Raw genomic sequence first — 18,257 nt, forward strand, 5'->3', positions numbered from 1 at the left:
TACATCAGAACCCTCATTAGCTCTCTCTCTCTCTCCCTCTCTCTCAATGGCTGTCACAACGAGATCTTAATTATACACTCTAACAATACAAAGCTCCGCTTTGCAAAATGGTGGGGTTCCAAAATGGCAATGCCCATTTCAGTCTATTCTGACGAGTCACAAATCTGCATCGGCTGGTATAGATTATTATACAGCAGAGCATTTGAGGGTAATCTTTGACACAATTACTTTCATACTGATGAAACAGAACAAACACTATAAGGCATCTAGTGTCAGTCAACAACAACATACATAGTGTATGGCAAAAACATCACGTTCCAGTCAAAAGTTGTTTACATGCTTTCCATGATATCAAGCCCCCCCCCCCCCCCCCCCCCTCACACACACACACACACACACAAACAGACATCGCACGCAGCATGACTGGGCAGGCCAGTAGAAAGGCAGGAAGGTCTGAGAAATTAATTAAAGTGCTTTGAATGACAGTTTGCTCAAGGGCACAGGGGGCAGCATCACACTCTTGCTCTCCATCACCATGTCCTCTCTGTCATCTGAACGCCGCTCCGTACCCCCCGTCCCCTCATACGTTCATCACCCCCCCCCCCCTTCTCTCAGCCACTCCCCCTCTGCTCTCCATCTCAGCTGCCCTCTCATCCCGCTCTCTTCCTCCGGTATCCAGTTATCCACGGAGTGAGTGACTGGACACGACATGGGTTTTAATGTCTTCCCCATTAGATCAGCTCAGGGCCTGTTTGTAATCTAATGGGATTGTTCTCCCCTGGTCCCCTACACGGTGGGAACACTGACAGGATTGGAGTGGGAGGGAGGGAGGGAGGGAGGGCGGGACGGAGTGGGGCGTAGTTGTCCCTTGATGTAGCGCTGCGAGTTGATATGGTAGAAGCACGGGCTGAGGCTCGGCAGGGTCAAGCAATTGTGTTTAATGTAATGTGGAAACAGTCCCGGGGCGTGTTGGGCCGCCCTGATAACTCACACGTCCTAAAACGACAAGAAGCTTACAGTGGGTATTTGTTTTTAATCAGCCCCCCCCCCACCTCCCCACTTTATCATGCTGTCCCAGTACAGACATTCCAAGGTATTCCAAGGTGACTCTCACCGTCCCACTGGTTGAGAACAGGGCAGGGATAGGAAGTGTGTGGAAGTTCTAGACAATTTTTGGTAACCACTTAAAAGGAAAGGTAGGTGTAAATATTATATCCAATGCCTATAGCTTGTTAAATTACAGATGGGTGAAGTCCAATACGGCGTGTACGATGTCAGATCCATCATAATAAAACAACAAATGGGCATGCCGGCTTTAGTGAACGACTTTTGTAAAACAAACATCAACCAAAACCTTGTTCTTACAGGCTTTCACAGACATTCCCTTTGGTAAATTGGTATGTCTGTTTGAAGCATCTGTTGAAAGACAGGCTCTGCCTTTGTGCTCGTTGGATGGGCTTGAGATGAGTCATCATGTGTCACTCCTCAACTGTACAGATCCGGGGGGATAAAGAATAACAAACTGTTCTTAAAACCTGCCTGTTAATAAACCTAAAAAAGACCCTGACCAGTCTCGAGCTAAGTACGTAGAAGGAGAAGGAAGGAAAGAGAATGGGGCAAAGTCCTACGCCTGCATCAACAGTGCAGGCATGACTAGTTCAGAATGGCATTCGTCTCGTCAACACGGTGATTGAGTGAGTGCCTGAGTGATGGCTATCAACCCACAGAGACGTGACAAGAGATGAGCTGAACTGGACTGATCCAGACCAGGCCCCATTCCAGGTAGAGGGGACAATAAAAGTTGCAGCTTGAGAAGTTTCACCACATACAGTATGAGGCTCTTTCATTTTGTTTTTGTTCAGTCTCCTAGCCGGAGGTTAAACACCTACATATGTACACACATGTACACGTGCACGCACATACACACAAACATAATTCACGCATGAACATGCGGACAACCCCACCAGCATGTGAATATATGCATGCATGTACAGTACACACACACACACACACACAATACGTATACACAATACGTATACACAATACGTATGCACGAATGCACACAGGCGAACTCTTAGGTTATGGACAGTGATTCATTTACAATGACATGGCTGTTTTCAGCAATAGGCCCCATGCATAAGTAGGTTATGCTGCACAGCTGGAAAACGTAAAAATTCATCAGGGTTAAATAGTAGTTTCCTCTAACACACTATACAGTATATACATGTACACTGTGTGTGTGTGTGTGTGTGTGTGTGTGTGTGTGTGTGTGTGTGTGTGTGTGTGTGTGTGTATGGTTACGTAAACACAGGCCCAGACGTCAGGCAGGCAGGGAGGGAGAGGGCCCCGGCCAAGGCAAGCACAAAGCCCTGGTTTCAGCAGGCCAAGGACAAGGAGGCTTTCCATATCAACGCGCATGGAAAACTAAATGCTTGGGAAGCAGCGCAAAGAAACGGGGAGGTCAATCAAAGCGTGTGCATGAATACCGGCAATTCAACCAAAATTCTAATTCCACAAACATTCTTTTGAAAATGTTTTTTTTTTCCCTACATGGACCTGATCATCATCACCCGCAGTAGTAGTCTCCTTTCACCACAGGAAGGAGGGCTTTAGGAGGACAGGAAATGATGCAAACCCTGGGCCTCATCTCTCACTGTAAGAAAGGGCAAGGTCTTGTAATAAACAAACATATGAAAAGCCGTTTTCCGCAGGGCACGAAAAAAAAAACCAAATTCCCGCCGTGTCATAGAAGCATTCTCGCCGAAGTAGAGGTGGCTGTGGTCTGAGACAGGAAGCTGCTTCCAGAAAGAGAGTGGAATGGAATCAAAGAGGGGGATCACATAGCACAGTGAGGTAAACTGTGCCATACTATAGCCCAGAGTTCTGTGTTCCACAAGATCTACCTAAACCAAAGGGATCATTGGAGGCACACACGTGTCCAGCACACGCAGTACATACTTGCACGCTCGCGAACGCATGCACGCGAGCGCACACAGTCAAAAAATGAAAATGTTTTCCTGATGAGGTCAGGTTCCAAGCTCTCAGCATCTCGGCTCTCATGTCCTCGACTCTATGTACAACAGACATTGTGGATGCCCCCTCCCCCGAACACCCCTTCGCCTCCCCAGAGAGGGGCCGAGCAAAAATATAGTGGCGAGGCTGGTTTTACACACTCTCCAGACTCCAGACAGTGTTTTTCTATGGCTGGTTATGACTTAAGCTGCGGGAGGCGGTGGGGCCTGCCACAAATATTTCTCGAAGGGAATGGTCTACAAAACAAAACATAAAAGCCCAGTTAATTTGTAAGTCTATGGAGGGGAAGAAGGAGTTGACTGAAGCGGTCCCTCAGCCGTCTGCTCTGATGTAGACAGAAAAGACTTCTGCATTTGACTGGCTTTTTCACAGCGGGTACATTCTGGGCTTTAAAAGGGCCAAGGAGGTTAAGAGTCTGTTTTTGTATCTGCGTGATGTGACTGTTGTTTTTGGAGTATTCATTGTGAATTCAGCTCTCTCTCTCTCTCTCTCTCTCTCTGTAGAGATAATTATGGAATTATCATTCACACTTCTCTTCTCCCACTGCAAAGGAAGAGTAAGAAAAGAAAAACCTAGGATAGATGCCAAATCTGACAGAATGAATGTTAAGTGTGGCCATACAGGTTGAAATTAATAGCCATTGAATTTAAGTGATTTCAACACAAGGTAACAAGAAGATGTAACAACTATTTTGTGATTAGAATATGTAAGGCTATTATGAAATGAAATACTGTACTGTAGCTACCTGAAGGCATTTCGAATGAGGTACACAAAATACACAAAAACTAAGAGATGGCTATTCATAAAATATTTTAATTACAGTTGGACCAGTGCCACTGTCAGATTCCTTTAATTTCCAATAAAATGTAGCAATCAAAACACCTTTAGTATATATACACACTTCATACACTCCATGAAAGTGAATGCATTAAAAGGATTAGTTCAGTGGTTCTCCAAATGGGGATACTACCCTAGGAGTATGTTGCGGTATTCCTAGGGGTACTCAGAAAGTTACCGGTGTAAGCCAAAAAAGTGTCAGTATCAGGTGGAACGATGTCTTGTGCTGATGTAGTGGGTACTCAGCTGAACACTAGTAACGGTTTAAGAACGACTCGTTTAGTTAACAGCACATCAAGCGATCAGCTGCCAACAACTTTTAGCCATTTCTACAATTCATTCAACAACATCAAACAGAAAAGCAACACACGTACACATTTTTCACTGAAACAATGTTCAACCGTGCAGTGTTAGTGGCTCATGCCCTTGGCGAGGCGAGATAAGGCTATCTACTTCCATCATCACTAAACAAGATTGAGCAAAGTACATTAAGCAGAAAAATACAAACAAATTACAAAGGCTTGAGGCTAGGCTCTTTATCTAATGTTTGTGGGGACTGTTAGCGTCAGTTGGAGGGAAATGGGCCTGCGTCTAATAGATCCTGCCCCGCCACTTCCACACAGCCAGAGAACAATACACAGCGCCATTATCTCAGCACTAATGCTATCCTTCCTCATGTGCAAAACAAGGCTGCAATCTCAACCCCACTGCCACTGTGTCGACCAACAAAAATACAAGCCGTCTCAGACCAAAGGAAAAGATAACAATGGATATCACACAAGAGAGGAGACACACAGAGATACACACACAGAGACGGCTGTTTGAATCTATATGAAAAGTACTGAAATTAGCCTAATCTTCAATAAACAAAGTAAAAAAAACATATACTAATGGATGAAAAATATGCAAATGAAAAAGAGCAAATGTCTGCAGAGATGATAGAATTATGAATTGTTTCTAAGACTACTAATAAAATATAAATATACCATTTAGAGCTCTCTAAGCACTACAAACCAGCTACTCAAACCAGCTCACATTAGCCTGGTTATTGATCCGATTGCCTAAACCCTTACCGTGACCCCAGAGGTCATGATTTATGTATTTTCCTTTTGAGCCCCAATGTGCATCTAATGCGGCACCATGCTGGTAATCAGAGCAGGGTTGCTGCGTTTGATTTCCTTCACACCCTCCTGAGCCGCGACTTGTCTCCCAACAGCTCAGCTCCCTGATCAATACCACAGTACTCCTCGCTCGACTCCTCAGCCTGTCTGCCCTCCTCCTCCTCCTCCTCCTCCTCCTCCTCCTCCTCCATCTCATTCTCTCTGTCAGCCAATCTCTCTCTGTCCTTCGCAGCAGGATACACCTCCACCAGGGCACTTGCAACAATGCAACTGTGCCGGGCTTCTGAAGGTTTCATATAAAAGTGTATAACGACGAAAGCACACACAATAACGGGGGTGAAGATGTGAGCAGGAGAAGGGGAGTAAGTAAAAGGAAGTGAACGTGAAGAGAGAAAGAAATTAATGTTTAGACTTGTGGACGGACCGGTGATCTAGCCTCAGAGGGTCCCTCCTGTCTGCTGATGTCAATGATGGAACAGTGGGAGAGGCTGAGGGGGCGTGCGTGTGTGTGTGTGTGTGTGTGTGTGTGTGTGTGTGTGTGTGTGTGTGTGTGTGTGTGTGTGTGTGTGTGTGTGTGTGTGTGTGTGTGTGTGTGTGTGTGTGTGTGTGTGTGTGAGTGCATGCGTGCGTGCGTGCGTGCGTGCGTTTAAGAGAGAGATTATCTCAATAAAAACTAGGTGCTTTAACACACACTAGCGGAAGGGAACGTTTCATCTACCAAGACCAAAGAGAGGGCTAATCTCTGGTGCTTCTTGCTGACAACTCAAGGAAGAAAGAAATAGCACCAGTTTGATTCATTTTAGAGAGACAAAGGTTGTCCACTGACCCGATCAAATAAAATAAACTAAAAACAAAAACAAACTTAAGAAAAATAACAATGCATTTGCATTTTACTACCCAAAAAAGCCTGAGGATGTGATGTGAGCATAACATTTCCAATGCGCTCAACGCTGGGTTTCAATATGACAGAGATGTCAGCGCTGCTAATTAGAGCTTGCACAAAAGAGCATGTGCAAAAGATATCATCTAGTTCCTTATCGCTGTAATGAGCTTAAATGTCTTTGTCTTTATTCATCAGTGCTAAAGGTTGTGAGGTCACTGCTCTAAAGTCCATCTTTGATCGATGACTACAACCAATGATCTGCAAACTGCATAATTATGTTATGCATATTCCATGACACAACTCTCCATGCATACCTGGGTTAATTGTGAGGCATGGAAATGTTACGATTTAAAATATGTCAATTATGTATCGTATTTGTGCCAAGACAATCCATTAAATCCCAAACACCGGGTCGGGATCCAAGGTTGGGTCACGGACCAATTTTTATTGGTCCCTTTAATTTCGGTTTTCTAAGTTTAGTTTTTTAATTACTATTATTATTACTATTTTAAAACACTTTCAAAAATCATTCCCAAAAAAAGCTACATTTTTCATGAATAAATATGCTTTTTATAAATGAAAGAAAAATCTAAGAAAATATTGAAAATAGCCGATCTACAAGCTCACAACACGGCGCAAGGCAACGCGCTGTGAGCTTGTAGATATGCTATTTTAACTAGTTTGGGTCCCGGGCAAACATATCATTTCCCTTTTGGGTCACGGGCTGAAAAGTTTGGAAGCCTCTGATTTAAATGACATCCAACAACACATGATCCATTGCAAGTCACTCACGATTATGGGCTGACAGAAAGAGAGGACGGGGCAGCAAGCAGAGAGAGAGAGGGAGCTCTGCGCTTCAGTACACACAGCAAAGTCCTCAGTGTGAATTTTTCAGTTTGCAGTTTGCAGTGGTGGAAAGTAACTAAGTACATTTACTTAAGTACTGTACTTGAGTACAATTTTGAGGTATTTGTACTTTACTTGATTATTTCCAATAATCTTACTTCTACTCCACTACATCTCAGAGGCAAATATTGTATCACAAAAATAGCCGATCACAATTGTGACCTTGGCTTGTATATATCTGCTATTTTCAAAATATTTGTATACATTTGAAAACATTCTGCATATTGAGTAGCATACTTTTACTTCTGGTACTAAGTACATTTTGATGCCAATACTTTTTTACTTTTACTCAAGTACATTTTGAATTCCGAACATTTACTTGTAATGAAGTAGTTCTACATTGCAGTATTAGTTTAAGTAGAACAATTGAGTACTTTTCACACCACTGTGTATCAGTTTGTAACTCTAGTGTACCCGAGTAGCAAAATGGACCCGTAAGGATAAATGAACACTGAGCAGTCACCACTGTCGAGTGGTGACTGAGGAAAGGGAATAAGTCAGGAAAGAAAGAGAGGCAGGAAAGAAGGAGAGGACAGAAGGAGAGGAAGGAGGTGACCACACTTCCAACACTGTGTGTGTGTGTGGAGGAGAGATAGACCTGTTATCATGTAACAGAGGCCCTCATTGACCTGACCTTCAAAAACATACACGTGTGTGTGTGTGTGTGTGTGTGTGTGTGTGTGTGTGTGTGTGTGTGTGTGTGTGTGTGTGTGTGTGTGTGTGTGTGTGTGCCACGCAGGGTCACGGGGCATAAAGAGCCACTGTGTCGGGTCACAGAGCACAGAAAGGGGGTTGAAGGACTTGAGGGATGTGAGATGACTAATATGAGGGGTTTTGTGGGCCTGCGGGGGGACTAGCGTTACAGCCAGGGGTGACTGACATGGCTGATCTGTATCACACATCACAGCGGATCACTGCGGGGAGAGAGAGAGAGAGAGAGAGAGAGAGAGAGAGAGAGAGAGCGGCACGGAGGACACAGACATGTCACTGATGTACAGAGCAGGAGGAAAGGTTCAATCACTGTATGGACAGATCCGGGGAAATGGAAGCACTGCCTGTGATACACTGTAAACATGGATCAAGGTGTTCATTTAACTGTGAGTGTGTACAAAACCACACTAACCAAATGAACCGGTATAATGATTACTGTGCATTTTACTGTACATACAGTGCACTGGATGTGGGCCAATAAGCATTATAATAATAACAACAACAACAATATTGTATGATCATTATGATGCTAATCATTTCATCTTTTATCTCGCCTTTTAACCAAGATTAGCAAAAGGAGCATGGTGAAGTGGCCATTGATCCGGGTAACTGACATCTTAAAAAAGATTTATTTTTCTTTTGGGATACCATTTTTATGCAATCAGGAGAGAGAACGCATACAGGATACAGGATGGACAAGTGAAATTGGAAGTGATGATACAAAGAAGTCACCTGACGAAATCTGGAACACTATAAAAATGGAAGCTGATAAATGAGTACCCTCTCCTGGTTGGTTTAAATTATCAACCCACCTGAAAATGTATTTTCTGCTTACTAGAGCTGGAGAGACAGGGATACCCCTGTTATTGAACAAACACTAACAATCATTACTTAACTTTGTATTTAACAAAACAAAACTTTTTTTATTTTGACCTCAAAATAGTACTTACTTTTACCTTTAAACTAGATTTTCAGAGTTAACCCCCCCCCCAACCAAACCCACCCAAACTGTTATTCCTTCCCCTCAAAGAGAGGGTTCAAAGGTCATCAGCACCTAGCAGGATGGGATGGGATATGCTATGGCTTGCATGTCGATCAGGTTACCAACTTCAAAGGAGGCACTGCCATACCCAGCCAGTGATGAGAGCAGGGGGCTAAGGATAGGGCCACATTGTTATTCTGCCATTATTTCCACAGCTAGAGGACGGAGAGCTCATTTTTTCCCCTATCATAATTGGGGCTTTTTTTCCCTTCTATTGACAATGGTTCAGAAGAAAATGATCCTTTCCTTTGAATCCTCTGAATGGCTCCAAACATTCTTCTTCTTCTCCTTCGACCGAGAGACCAAAGTAAGATGGACTGCTGTGCTTTGCCAGTGCCTAGGGATGACCCATAGATGGCACTGTTGGCTCATGCTATCGGAGCCTGTTATTGAACTTGCAAAGAAGGTGGAGAGAAGAATATTCACTTAAACTCATCAACTCTGACACTGAGGGGGGGGGAAATAAAAAATCTTTAATCTATGTTCAAGTGTCATTTTCCATATAATCTTGCAACTTCTAATTAATTCAAACTGGTAGGAAGAATATTTAAAAATATCGCACTTCCCAAACAGAACACTTTTTATGCTAAAACTGTTCTTTTCCATTGAGGGTGACTTAACAGCTAATTATCATAAGAGTTTTATCTTTCTCTCTCTGCTCTCCTTTCCTTCACCGCACTCAACCAGTCCCTGAGTTAAATGTGAATAAATTGAATCATTGTCTTCAAGATAAATGTGCAATACGTACACCTATACATAGTTGTTGAACTGTGAGTTGGTAACAGTTTTTAGATATTTCAACAGAATAGTCAAACTAACTAAAAGATCAAGACAATTACGAGAGTTGTACTGTACCTCCTTTCATGATAGAGAACAAACAGTACTGATGAACAAGAACATGACGAGTATGCACCTCCAAAAGAGTTGCCAGAACTTAATAAAGATAATAAAGTTGAACTTTACTGAGCATAACTGCACTCGACTTCACTCAAAAAGAGAGGAAGCCAGTTGTTTATGATCCAGGTCTGTTGATGACCATGAGAGGGGTAAACAGAAATGGGACTGGAGGTCTGCAGGCCCCTGAAGGCCCCGTGGGAGCCTTCTGCCCTGCCCTATGGCCCTGCTGACGGGAGAGGTCAGACCAGAGATGCCCTGGAAATGGGAAATTAGCAGCCATTTGCAATCAGAGCAAGCGTTGACCAGCCAGAAAGAGAGAGGGGGGTGTAGTTTGTTCCAAAAGAGGTGAGCGTATGTAGGAACCAGCAATCAGTCTTTTCCTCTGTTCGCGTGTGTACAATGTAGATGTACACGAACACACACTCACACTCACACACACCTTTGTGTGGTGCCAGAGATTTATACAGAGGATGACAAAAAGAGAGAGGCTGAGAGCGCGCAAAATGCCCTGAGGCAGGTTTACTGGCCCTTACCACTCAAGTATCCCTGCATGCGTGCGTGCGGACATGCAGGGGCCCCAGAGCAGCCCCCAGCCCTGGATGAACATGTCTCTCAACACAGACCTACAGGGAGAACCCATGGTCTCCCCACTTCCTGTTTAGACCATGTCAAGTCAACCCCCATGCCCATCTCAACAACAAACTCCTGCCCGCCGTCCCATAACAAGGTCTTAAAATGTGATGCTGCCAGCTAACATGAGTGTTTGTGCGAGGGTGGACAGGGGAAAAGTGTTCCTGTTGGATCAAACCAACACCCGGGCATCTGTTTGCACTGACAGCAGGGAGGGCTGCTGCTGGTGCTCTTGAAGTGTGTGTCCAGATAGCTTCCTCATGGTTGCAGGCGGTCAGGTACAGTAGGCACTGCCAGGAGGCCATTAACGCACATGAAACCCAGTGACTCAAGCCTGTCAGATGGTCTCCCGCTACTACGTTGCACCGCTGAGGCCTCATACATAATTTGGCATCAAATTAATATTTCCTCAATGTTCTGGCAAAAGGAGGCATTTGATGAAATATTCATTGGTGATTAATTTTTGCATCTGATCTTTTGAGGTGTAAAAAGAAAAATGAAAAAAAGAATGGAACATTTCTGGCCAACTCAGTTGTTGAAGGGCATCTGAACCCAACTTTATACATAAAACTTTGATTTGATAAAAAAGTAGACTCAATTACTGCATACCGTTTCAAGAGCAGGGTTAAACATATACTATATCCCCCTTTGAAAGGAAAAACTAAGATGTCCTCAATAGTGCAAACTGAACCAGACAGACTAAAAGCAATAATGCAGCCTTGTACTCTCGCATGCGGACGGCTTGTACTTTACAGTACTTGCTAGGTATAGTTAGCACAAAGCAGGGCCAAATGAAACACGACAAGCAGGTTTGAGATGGTGCTGATGGACTGCTAAGTGAGTCTGATTCCACTGAGAACGGTGTGTAAAGCATCTTAACACTGTGACGTGTGTCACAGAGCCTCAGTCAAGAGGACAAGTTTAGTAGTGCTGGGACAGTTGACTCACCAAAAAGCAGTCATGCTTAATTTATACTCCCTCGTACCACAGAGTTGTGCGCCAAAAATAGCCCATCTATAAGCTGTGAGCACACATTGTGAGCTTGTAGATCTGAAATATCTTAGCACAGGACACCTTTGTACAATAAGAATTTCAGGCCAGGTTTCAGGCATAATGTCAGCAGTAGCAAGGAGTCCGAAAACTGATCCTTTTATTTCCACACACGATAAAGGTTAGGTACATTATCTGTCCTAGTTCTACAGTAAGCCTTATAATGGCCCTACAAATAAAGTACAAGACCTCTCCCCTGACAAAATAAATTCATAGACGGCAATGTAATTTTACAAACTAAATCGAATTTGTTTAATTTCATCAAAAGAGCTATACTTCTCCGTCTACATTGTTGCCTTTCTACTAAAGAATTGGAGTACGGCCACCCAGGGTGGCAGAGCCAGAGTTACCGTATGGGGGTCCCTCTACTGTACTGTACTGTCTGTCACTGTACTGACCCACAGGAACGCACCCAGGGTGCTGGCCAGATTCCAGTGTGTGTGTGTGTTAGGTTGCGCACAGGTGGTGAAAAACAACCATGTCGTTTTCGTGCTCAGACGCACCCAGCCACCCACCCACCCAAGCACATAGCTCCGTAAGGGAGTGGTTGCACCACTCAAAAAAAGGACTTTCTGACAGCCCATACATCCAAACAGAAAAGTCTGATTGCATTAAACAACGTTTAATTAACATCACCTATATCTGCATATATGGAGCCGCCCAGCAACTCTACATCTGACCTCAAACCTCAAACCCTTAGATCTCCATATATGGAGCTGACCCCCACCCGTCCTTCCACTTCCATGTCTCCCTTTTGACTGATACCTGTCCATTCAAACTCTAAACGGGCCAGTTTGTTTATTTTTGGACCACAATTCCTTAAGAGACGATTTTAAGATGACCCCATGTTATTCTCCATAGAGAAAAACTTCCGCGAACCCCTTGGAACTAGGGGATGAGCGAGTGATGTTAGGACTTCGGCCCTCTATGGTGATTCTAGGGCGCATTTAAACATTTCCAGGAAGCATTGCAGACAAAAGGTTTTAGCAGATCATGAATATACTCTTAGAACCCTTAAAGGAAGACTGACACGCCCCTCGGGAGCTAATAACTGCTATCAAACAATGCTATCATGATTCTGACGTCAGAGTGGCGAAAGCTTTCCCCAACGACTTCTATGCGGGCTCGCCGGGCTTGGTGGCCGTGGTAGCATAGCAACTTATGCTACTATTTTGGTGTCACATTTAGCTTGAATACTGGGTGAAAGTCTCATTAAAAAAAATATTTTTTCGCAACATTGTTCAGGTGAACTGTGTGTTTATGCTTGTTCATTGTAATAATCAATATCGCTATGATTATTTTATTTATCGCCGCGTCGCTCCGCATGACAACATAGTCTAGCCCGTCTCAGATGCAGGCTGCACAGTGCACACACACGGACGGACGGACGGACGGACGGACGGACGTATAGTCTCTGGTCAGGTCCCCGCATTGAACTGGGCATGTGTGTACGCACACACACACACACACACACACACACACACACACAACTTTTAGCCGTGGCTATAGTGCATGACAGCGGGGAAGAGATTCCGTGCCATTGCATGTGTGTGTGTGTGTGTGTGTGTGTGTGTGTGTACACACATGCCCAGTCCCCCGTAGAGGCTCATGATCTCGTCCGCAAGACTATGCCTCGGCATAGCGATATTTATTATTACAATGAATACAAACATAAACACACTATAGTTCACTTGAACAATGTTGTGGTAACTAACTACGGTATTACAGAGTGAGAGCGAGGGTGTACATGTCAGCCTGCGGCTGAGAGGGGAAAAGAACAGTAGTCGCGCTGCTCTCACAGCGGCCAGACAACAGCAGACCGTCCGTAGTCGCGACTGTCGCGCTGCGGGGCTGAGAGGTCTCAGAGCGGGCAGACAGGGGTGTTGGCGACCGGGGGAACATGGGACTCCAGTCCAAAATTTGCGCTTGTGCTGCAGTTCCCCTAAAAAACCCCACGCCAACCTCAATTGCATTCAAACTAAGCATTTCTGGCGAAAAAATAATTTTTTTCAATTACATTTATAACCAATATGACGCTAAATGTACCGTCAAAAACGCTAGCCTGACCTATAGCCACTTGTTGCTAGCGCCGTAGCCCCGTTTCAAACTGTTTCAAACTGTTTTCAGTCAGACCACGTGATGTGCTGTACCACCCATATTAATTTCGGGGCATGTCAGCGGACCTTTAAGATAACAGGGACGTCACAAATGAACGATAAATCAATACATTTCCGGAGAATATTTTTGCATATTCGGTCCGAATACAAATTGCGTTTCTTCCTCACTGCGTACTATATAGGCTCTGTATGGATGTACTCCTATGACACACATACGTAACAGTAATCGCACAAAATAACACCCCTCCATTTGTAACTCTGAAGCGAACATGGAATCCTCTATGCGTTTGAGGAAATAGTTACACCCTCGCCCTACTTGGCCTACTAGTAGGTAGGTACAGTTTTAGACCACGACGGAGTCATCCGCCATCTCAAGCGAACTTGAGCCACGGGAGACACCACGAGCACGCTAAAGTGTGCAAGTTGCTGTGTCAAACGTTGCGAAGTTCGCTTAGCCGACTCAGCCCCGTTCGAGTTGCGACCCGATATGGACAGAATAGTAAATCATGTTCTGGCGAGAGCGTTTTCCCTGACCGCCACTCAAAGTGTTTACTGGCCAATCACTATGGAGCCATTTCAGGGCCAAAAGTTTTGATCATTTATTAAAAACAGTTGACGAAAAAACATTTAAATTGAAGTGGAAAAATAAGAATTGAAACCGAAAGTCTCACATTTGTATCTTGAACTTTTAAAAATAAAAAAACGTATTCAAATGTTTTTTTCAGTTCAAATGTATTTTTGATTTGAATCTAAATATATTTAGATTTTTGAGTAAATTATTATTTTTCAGTTTCAGATCTTATTTTTACGGATTCAAATCATATTTTTACGGATTCAAATCTTTTTTTTTCGGCTTCAGATTTTATTTATTTTTTCGCCTCTAACTTTTTTCACTTTCAGGTTGAAAACTTTTACGTCTTGTTTTGAGCCCTGAAGTTGCCTGGGGGCGCGGCCTCAACCGAGAGGGGCGTGGAATCCTGATTGACAGGTCCCCCCCTGTGTAGAGTGTAGAGGCCTCTACTCTCTGTGTTGCACCATGATGCCACCCAGCGTTGGGCAGAGGCCTCTACCCGAGAGGGGCGTGGAATCCTGATTGACAGGTCCCCCCCTGTGTAGACTCTGCCCAACGCTGGGTGGCATCATGGTGCAACACAGAGAGTAGAGGCCTCTGCCCAACGCTGGGTGGCATCATGGTGCAACACAGAGTAGAGGCCTCTGCCCAACGCTGGGTGGCATCATGGTGCAACACAGAGTAGAGGCCTCTGCCCAACGCTGGGTGGCATCATGGTGCAACACAGAGTAGAGGCCTCTGCCCAACGCTGGGTGGCATCATGGTGCAACACAGAGTAGAGGCCTCTGCCCAACGCTGGGTGGCATCATGGTGCAACACAGAGAGTAGAGGCCTCTGCCCAACGCTGGGTGGCATCATGGTGCAACACAGAGTAGAGGCCTCTGCCCAACGCTGGGTGGCATCATGGTGCAACACAGAGTAGAGGCCTCTGCCCAACGCTGGGTGGCATCATGGTGCAACACAGAGTAGAGGCCTCTGCCCAACGCTGGGTGGCATCATGGTGCAACACAGAGTAGAGGCCTCTGCCCAACGCTGGGTGGCATCATGGTGCAACACAGAGAGTAGAGGCCTCTGCCCAACGCTGGGTGGCATCATGGTGCAACACAGAGTAGAGGCCTCTGCCCAACGCTGGGTGGCATCATGGTGCAACACAGAGTAGAGGCCTCTGCCCAACGCTGGGTGGCATGGAGCAACACAGAGAGTAGAGGCCTCTACACAGGGGGGGACCTGTCAATCAGGATTCCACGCCCCTCTCGGTTGAGGCCGCGCCCCCAGGCAACTTCAGGGCCAAAACAAGACGTAAAAGTTTTCGACCTGAAAGTGAAAAAAGTTAGAGGCGAAAAAATAAATAAAATCTGATGCCGAAAAAAAAAGATTTGAATCCGTAAAAATATGATTTGAATCCGTAAAAATAAGATCTGAAACTGAAAAATAATAATTTACTCAAAAATCTAAATATATTTAGATTCAAATCAAAAATACATTTGAACTGAAAAAAACTTTTGAATACGTTTTTTTATTTTTCAAAGTTCAAGATACAAATGTGAGACTTTCGGTTTCAATTCTTATTTTTCCACTTCAATTTAAATGTTTTTTCGTCAACTGTTTTTAATAAATGATCAAAACTTTTGGCCCTGAAATGGCTCCATAAATCACGGCGTGTCCTTACTCAAACGCGAAGAGGATTCCATGCTCGCAATGCTGAGAGTGTACAAATGTTACCAACCAATGACACTTTTAAATTACTGTACACTGTGTCAGTCTCACAGGGTAAAGAGAAATGCCCACCTTGACCAGGTGCAGCAGTTGGAAGAGGTCCTCCACCTCATCTCCCTCTGTCTGACTGTAGTCCCTGCCGATTTCCAGACTGGTACCCTGGATGACGCGTCTGTACAACGGCAGCTCCATGGCTTCAGCATACAGATCTATAGCCTGGTGACCCACTGTCTGGTACATGTAGCTGTCTAACTCATCTATGACAGGGAACACACAACATTTAGGAGAAAAAAGCCTTGATTATTCTCTGTAGTACAACACTGGTGTGCCTTGTCAGAAAGAATGATGTCACGGTGCGCAGGAGAAAAAAGAATGTTAGTTTAATTAATCAAAGTCTAATAGTCATTTATTTCTATCGTCTCTCCTAAATAAAAGGACAAGGAAATATATGTTGCGTGGGTGGGATAGGGGATTGAGTTTTATTTTTATATTTTATATTTTATATTATTTATGTAATACTTGCCCCTGGGCTTCTGTTATCAAACATAAATAAAAAGATTTTTAAAAGAAAGAAGTACTGTATAAAGTATTACAGTAAATTAAATATGTAAGTACAAGCACTGCAGTTTATTAAGTACAGCACTTGAGTAAATGCACCATAGTTAATAAAATACACCTATATATTATTTGACCAAACATGTTTCATAATTATGGTCATTTGGAATTCCACTACATTTCAGTATTCCACGCATTTTGTAGTCCAGAAGGACCTGAGGGATTGATATAAACAAGTTGTGTGCAGTACTTTGTTTAGGCAGAACTTCTGGAGGGCCAGGCAGACAGCAAGGCAGCTGGCTGGCCCACATAGCCTGGCTGGTCCTTGTAGATCATAGCACCCTGTGTAGATCATCATCTCACCTGTGTTAGCAGGGCGCAGGTTGGCCAAAGCTGCGATCCTGTGGCCAGCAGCAACACACTGCATCATGTTGTAGCAGCTGTCTTTGCCCCCACTGGAACACAGTTATGAGAAATGGGCAAACATGTTCTGAATCATTTTGATGCAGGGCAGATCTTAGCACCTGATATGGGCCTGGTATCACAGCTGGATAGAATGCATGGACTGCACGCTTGCATTATCCTAGGGACGTGCTGCGTTATTATATGTGACGGAACTACTGTATATTCTACTACACTGCTTTCTCAGTGAACCATTTGAATAAACCAGTGGTTCTCAATAGAGGGTATGCGGCTATGCGCATGTATAAAATCAATGGACAATCAAGTGTCAAAGTGAGTTTAACATCAGTTAACATGAATACAATTGGATAGGACTTTTCTGTTTGGATGTATGGCCAGAAAGTAGTTTTATTTTTAGTTTTTTTGCCACTCAGTAGTAGGCACTTCCGCATAACTTCCGGGTATGATGATGATGTCACACTTGGCACATGAGTGTGTTTCAGGTGGTCCCACTCCCCAGCAAAATGTGTTGTATAGCATTAAAAACTGTTTTACTTTAAGCCTATTTTATATAAAAGCTCACAAGCTCACAACATGTCACGATATGATGCATTGTGAGCTATAGTAGCCTTTTTTTCCTTTTCACTGGAATGTAGTATAAGAATTATTTATATGTAATCTTTTTCCAACAATATATTTATTTACTTTTTTTATGCAACATACAACAAGAAAATATATACAAACGATACTGACAAATAATAATTGAAACAATAAAGACCATTAACAATGACAACACTACTCCTCTCCAGGTTCTTCCATTACATGACAGATATTATTTTTGATATAGCCTAGCTATTGCGCAAAATGACCTCACACTTTCAGAAAAAAGTTTTTGTCCAGAGGTAAACATAAAGATAGTTCATTGAACATTTAATCTATAGGTTCTCGAATTTTAATTTAGCTAACCCAATAATATGCACAATTGCACATTACCTGCAGTAACAGTTAGGCTATGCACACTTCTGGAACTGCTGCATATTGATAAGCTAATGCACCTGTATAAGACAATATCGTATTTATATTGTGTTTCTCATGCATATTATGTTAAAAAATATAAATGATATATTTATTTCTTACATATTACGTTTGGGTTGCTTGCTGCACTTTTTTGGCGGAGCATTAAGTCCCAACAAAATGTCGCTGCTTGTACTGTACTTATAGTGGCAAATAATACCTTTATTAAACCAGTCCATTTATAAATGCCTATCTGAAATGCAACATGATGCACAGTAAACAGCAAAAGAGTCCGCAACACTTCAAGAATGCAGTTACCTGATTAGCGCGACAACTTTCATTTTTGTTCCGCTACGGTTAAAGTTTGAAGATAAGATTATGTCCCGTCCGCAATTTTGATACAGTTAGGTGTCAGCTCATAAAGGTAGGAAGCCACATCTTTGCATAACTAGATGATAGAAGTGTAAACACAACCTATGCGCACGTGAAAAACTACACTTCCGGGTTTGAAGGGACCTCTTTAAAGGAAAAGATGTCCTATAATATGCCTGATAGAAAATCTCTCGCTCCATGTCTTTAGTTTAAAATTTAGATCACACGACACGTGCACGCACGCACGCACCGTGACGCATACACGCACGCACGCACGCACACACACACACACACACACACACACACACACACACACACACACACACACAGAGACACACACACACACGCACGCACGCACACACACACACACACACACACACACACACACACACACACACAC

The 18,257-nt window shown here is 43.7% G+C and overlaps 1 protein-coding gene across 1 annotated transcript in view; it reads right to left on the reverse strand.

Moving 5' to 3' along the window:
• dph6 (diphthamine biosynthesis 6) overlaps positions 1-17,951 on the reverse strand; it is a 75,323-nt gene extending 57,372 nt beyond the window's left edge. Inside the window, exons 1-3 of the mRNA XM_080783619.1 lie at positions 17,804-17,951; positions 16,433-16,524; positions 15,587-15,771 (exon numbers count right to left, since the gene is read on the reverse strand). Coding sequence (XP_080639745.1) covers positions 15,587-15,771; positions 16,433-16,524; positions 17,804-17,826 — 300 coding nt within the window. The 5' untranslated portion in view covers positions 17,827-17,951. The remainder of the gene's footprint in view (positions 1-15,586; positions 15,772-16,432; positions 16,525-17,803) is intronic.
• Between the last annotated feature and the right edge of the window lie 306 nt (positions 17,952-18,257).

This window comes from Protomyctophum bolini, assembly GCF_963924005.1.
Source record: "Protomyctophum bolini genome assembly, chromosome: 15".
Taxonomy (NCBI): domain Eukaryota; kingdom Metazoa; phylum Chordata; class Actinopteri; order Myctophiformes; family Myctophidae; genus Protomyctophum; species Protomyctophum bolini.